Below are 5,550 nucleotides of genomic sequence, written 5' to 3'. Positions count from 1 at the left end.
GGGTGGATCACGAGGTCAGGAGTTCAAGACCAGCCTGACCAACATGGTGAAACCCCGTCTCTACTAAAAATACAAAAATTAGCCAAGCATGGTAGCACGTGCCTATAATCCCAGCTACTCAGGAGGCTGAGGCAGGAGAATCTCTTGAACCCAGGAGGTGGAGGTTACAGTGAGCCAAGATCACGCCACTGTACTACAGTCTGGGCGACAGAATGAGACTCTGTCTCAAAAAAAAAAAAAAAAATTAGTCGGGCATGGTGGCGGGTGCCTGTAGTCCCAGCTACTCAGGAGGCTGAGGTGGGAGGATCACCTGAGTCTGGGAGGTGGAGTCTGCAGTGAGCCATGGTTGTGCCATGCACTCCAGCCTGGGTTACAGAGTGAGACCCTGCCTCGAAAAGTAAAAGTTACAAAAATGAAAAAGAAGTATCTAGTCCAAAATACCAGTCATGCTGAAGTTGAGAAACCCTGCTATATTTAGTGTGTCTCATTTTGTCTGTTTCATCCCATCTTCTCTCAAAACTAGGCTGAGATAGAAGTTCAAAAGTAAACTGATGGGCTGGGCACGGTGGCTCACACCAACACTTTGGGAGGCCAAGGTGGGCGGATCACTGAAGGTCAGGAGTTCAAGACCAGCCTGGCCAACATGGCAAAACCCCATCTCTACCAAAAATACAAAAATAAGCCGGGCATCATGGCGCATGCCTATAGTCCCAGCTACTCAGGAGGCTGGTGCAGGAGAATCACTTGAACCCAGGAGGTAGAGGTTGCCGTGAGCCAAGATAGCACCACTGCCCTCCAGCCTGGGCAACAAAGTAAGACCCTGTCTCAAAAAAAAAAAGTAAGCTGGTAAGAGAGAAGTATTGTGCCCTATGCTGGGCCATAGGCTTTCTGGTCTCATTCCACCCAGCAGAAAGCTTATACCTGGAATGAAATGACATAAGTACCTGCCTCATCGGGTTAAGGATTAAATGATTGATTAATGCATGAAAAAATATGAGAATGATGTCTGGCACATTCAATAAATGCTTAAAAACAAAACAAAACCCAAGACCCTGTCACCCTGATTTTGGGCACTCTAGTTTTAGTTTTATTTTATTTATTTATTTGAGACGGAGTTTCGCTCTTGTTGCCCAGGCTGGAGTACAAAAGGCACGATCTTGGCTCACTGCAACCTCCGTCTCCCGGGTTGAAGCAATTCTCCTGAGTAGCTAGGATTACAGGCGCATACCACCACCCCTGGCTAATTTTTGTATTTTTAGTAGAGATGGGGTTTCATCATATTGGGCAGGCGGGTCTCAAACTCCTAACCTCAGATGATCCGCCCGCCTCGGCCTCTCAAAGTGCTGGGATTACAGGCGCCAGCCACCATGCCGGGCCTTGGACTAAATCTTACTTTTAACCTTTATTCTCAAAGCCTCTTCACCTGTTCTCATGATTTAGAAGTGTAAGCATCTGGCCGGGCGCGCTGGCTCACACCTGTAATCCCAACACTTTGGGAGGCTGAGGCGGGCAGATCACCTGAGGTTGGGAGTTGGAGACCAGCCTGACCAACATGGAGAAATCCCGTCTCTACTAAAAATACAAAATTAGCTGGGTGTGGTAGCGCATTCCTGTAATCCCAGCTACTCGTGAGGCTGAGGCACGAGAACCTGGGAGGCAGAGGTTGCAGTGAGCCGAGATCGCACCATTGCGCTTCAGCCTGGGCAATGAGCAAAACTCTGTCTCAAAAAAGAAGTGTAAGCATTCTTTTCCCTATTATGAAAGTGGGAAGAAATAGTCAACCAGGGTTGATATGCCCAAGAGCATGCCTTGAATATATCAGCTACCCCAAATCCCCTTTTTTGACTATTTGAGTGCCCAAAGAAGATAAGAAATCAGAAGTTTATTTACTGCTTTGTAAGTTAACATTCAAGGAGATAGGAGGAAAGAACACTTTTCTACAAACTGGATATATGTAGAATGCTATAAGCTTAGCCGAAACACTTATGCCATCTATGGAATGAGGACCTACCTCCTCTGTGAAGATCAATGAGAGGAAGTGTGTGAAGCCCTATATGAGTATAAGGTAAATGGAGAGGCCAGGCACAGTGGCTCACACCTGTTATCCCAGCACTTTGGGAGGCCGAGGCGGGTGGATCTCTTGAGCCCAGGAATTTGAGACCAGTCTGTGCATGGCAAAATCCCATCTCTACAAAAAATACAAAAAGTTAGCCGGGCATGGTGGCACTTTCCTGTAGTTCCAGCTATGCAGGAGGATCGATTGAGTCTAGCAGGAGGTTGAGGCTGCAGTGAGCTGTGATCACGCTACTGCATTCTAGCCTGGGCGACAGAGTGAGACCTGTCTCAAAAATATATATAGATGTTAAAAAAAAAAAAAAGGTAAGTGGAAATGGATAGAGATACTTTTGTTAGTTTCCCATTTTCCTTCTTCTCCAGGAGTCCCGACCTCTACATGTTGTGCTGGGAAATGAAGCCTGTGATTTGGACTCTGTGGTGTCTGCTCTCGCCCTGGCTTTTTACCTAGCAAAGGTGGGTAAAACAAAGTAGTACCTAGAATCTGAGTCCCTTAGAATGAAAAGATCTGGATTCAAGACCCAGCTCTGCCACTTACCAGCATTTAGCATTGGGTAAATTTAAATCCCTTAAGTTTGCTGAGTCTCATGCCACCATCTATAAAATCTAAAATGATATTTTGCAGTGTTGCTGTGAGAAAAAAAGTGAGTAAATGTATTCTGGGGGATTTGTAAACCATAAAGCAATATTCAAACAGTTTATTACTGAGTTCCTTATAGGTATCAGTGATCTAGTGTGTATTCCTCTGCCCAGGTTAGTTCTTGAGGACTGTTCCCTCTCTGCAGCATTGCATGTAGAACTAGGTCTTTACCATGAGTTACCTTGTTGACCTTCATGTTATCGCTAAGGAGGGAGGGCAAAAGTCATCCTTTCATATTTATAGACTGGGTACTTGTGGCTTTGAGAAAGGTGGTAACTTACCTAAGTCTGTCTCTTTTGGTCCCAATAGTCTTGTTACTTTTTCCTGTCATTGTAAAACATTGTGATGCCTTCTTTTCACTTTCCTATCTAGACAACTGAGGCCGAGGAAGTCTTTGTGCCAGTTTTAAATATAAAACGTTCTGAGCTACCTCTGCGAGGTGACATTGTCTTCTTTCTTCAGAAGGTTCATATTCCAGAGAGTATCTTGATTTTTCGGGATGAGATTGACCTCCATGCATTACACCAGGCTGGCCAACTCACCCTCATCCTTGTCGACCATCATATCTTACCCAAGTAAGCACAAGGAAATTAAATTGCTACCTATCATGTACCCTGCTGGGCTCTGATGAGTGAGATATAAAGAGAGGAAGAAAGAGTTTTTGCTGGCTGGGCGCGGTGGCTCACGCCTGTAATCCCAACACTTTGGGAGGCCGAGGTGGGTGGATCACCTGAGGTCAGGAGTTGGAGACCAGCCTGGCCAACATGGCAAAACCCCATCTCTACTAAAAATACAATTAGCTGGGCGTGGTGGTTGCAGTGAGCCAAGATTGTGCCACTGCATTCCAGCCTGGGCAACAGAGCGAGACTGCATCTCAAAAAAAAAGAGGTTTTGCTTTCAGGGATCTCACAGGCTAATCATAATTGATAGGTCATATTAGATATAGAAAAACAACACAAAATATTGTCAGTTCTGCAGTTATATGTTTGTCTATGGCATAAAGACATACCCTGTAATAAAAAGAAATAGAACATGTTGAGTTCAAACTAAAGGATAACTCAAAAATCATTTAAATCTGCCTTTGGTATCATTATTTAAGATTTTGTGTGCTGGGTGCGATGGCTCACACCTGTAATCCCAGCACTTTGGGGGGCCAAGGCAACCAGATCCATTAAGCTCCAGGAGTTCAAGACCAGCCTGAGCAATATGGCAAAAGCATGTCTTTACAAAAAAATTTTAAAAATTAGGCGGTGCATGCCTATGGTCCCAGCTACTCGGGAGGCTACTTGAGAGGTTGAGGTGGGAGAATCACTTGAGCCCAGGAGGTCGAACCTGCAGTGAGCCAAGATCACACCACTCCACTCCAGCCTGGGAGACAGAGAGAGACCCTGTCTCCAAAAAAAAAAAAAAAAAAGATTCTGAAACAGATTTATTGTAATAGAAACCTTTGAAACATGTTTGCAATTTTCTTTTTTTCTTTTTTTTACTTATTATTTGTTTTTGTACTTACTAAAATTTTTTAGAGAACAGGGTTTTGCTATATTGCCCAGGCGGCTCTTAAATTCCTAGGCTCACGCTATCTTCCTGCCTCTGCCTCCCTAAGTGCTGGATTATAGGTGTGAGCCACCACACCTGGCCTGCAACTCTATTTTTAATTTTAATTTTAATTAATTAATTTTTTTCAGATGGAGTCTCGCTCTGTCACCCAGGCTGAAGTGCAGTGATGTGATCTTGGCTCACTGCAACCTCTGCCTCCCGGGTTCAAGCTATTCTCCCTGCCTCAGCCTCCAAAGTAGCTGGGATTACAGGTGCGTGCCACTATGCCCAGCTAATTTTTGTATTTTTTACTAGAGATGGGGTTTTGCGCTGTTGGCCAGGCTGGCCTGGAACTCCTGACCTCAGATGATCCGCCCGCTTTGGCCTCCCAAAGTGGCAGGATTACAGGTGTGAGCCACAATGCCTGGCCTATTTTTAATTTTTAAAAAGTGGCCTGGTATGTTGGCTCACGCCTGTAATCCCAGCACTTAGGGAGACCTGTCTGATCAATATAGCGAGACCCTGTTCTCTAAAAAAAAATAATAAATACAAAAATCCATAAACATAGTGTGACCTTGTCTCTACTAAAAATAAAAAAAATTGCCAGGTACAATAGTGCATGCCTATAGTCCCAGCTACTTAGGAGGCGGAGGTGGTAGGATCACTTGAGCCCAGGAATCAAGGCTGCAGTAAGCTATGATCACATCACTGTACTCCAGCCTGAGTGACAGGGCAAGACTTTGTCTCCAAAAAAATTTTTTTTAAGTTATCAAAAGGGCCAGGTGTGGTGGCTCACACCTGTAAACCCAGCACTTTGGGAGGATGAAGTAGGAGGGTTGCTTGAGCCCAGGAATTCAAGACCAACTTGGGCAAGATGGTGAGATCCTATCTCTACAAAAAAAATTAAAATAAAAATAAAAAGCACACAAAAAGTTAGCAAAAGTTTTTCTACATAAACTCATGATTTTAGAAGAATGTATTATTAGAATATATAAATATCTCAGGCGAGGCATGGTGGCTCACACCTGTAATCGCAGCACTTTGGAAGGCTGAGGCGGGTGGATCACGAGGTCAGGAGATCAAGACCATCTGGCTAACATGGTGAAACCCCGTCTCTACTAAAAAATACAAAAAATTAGCCAGGCGTGGTGGTGGGCGCCCATAGTCCCAAATACTCCGGAGGCTAAGGCAGGAAAACGGCGTGAATACGGGAGGCGGAGCTTGCAGTGAGCCGAGATCGTGCCACTGCACTCCAGCCTGGGCGACAGAGTGAGATGTGAGACTCCGTCTTTAAAAAAAAA

General features: G+C 44.8%; 1 protein-coding gene across 5 annotated transcripts in view; it reads left to right on the top strand.

Moving 5' to 3' along the window:
• The window catches only part of PRUNE (prune exopolyphosphatase), a 34,574-nt gene that overhangs the window by 7,450 nt on the left and 21,574 nt on the right, over nt 1-5,550 (top strand). For 3 of the 5 annotated variants that reach the window (XM_011973577.1, XM_011973576.1, XM_011973581.1), the window contains exons 2-3: nt 2,437-2,529; nt 3,086-3,288. In XM_011973577.1, the coding sequence (XP_011828967.1) occupies nt 2,437-2,529; nt 3,086-3,288 (296 nt within the window). Of the gene's footprint in view, nt 1-2,436; nt 2,530-3,085; nt 3,289-5,392; nt 5,395-5,550 lie in introns of all 5 variants that reach the window. The other 2 variants (XM_011973578.1, XM_011973580.1) reach the window with 2 other exon arrangements.

Source organism: Mandrillus leucophaeus, unplaced genomic scaffold, assembly GCF_000951045.1.
Source record: "Mandrillus leucophaeus isolate KB7577 unplaced genomic scaffold, Mleu.le_1.0 Scaffold139, whole genome shotgun sequence".
Lineage (NCBI taxonomy): Eukaryota > Metazoa > Chordata > Mammalia > Primates > Cercopithecidae > Mandrillus > Mandrillus leucophaeus.
Note: the sequence above shows the minus strand (reverse complement) of the source record. Positions and strands in the feature narration are given on the sequence as shown.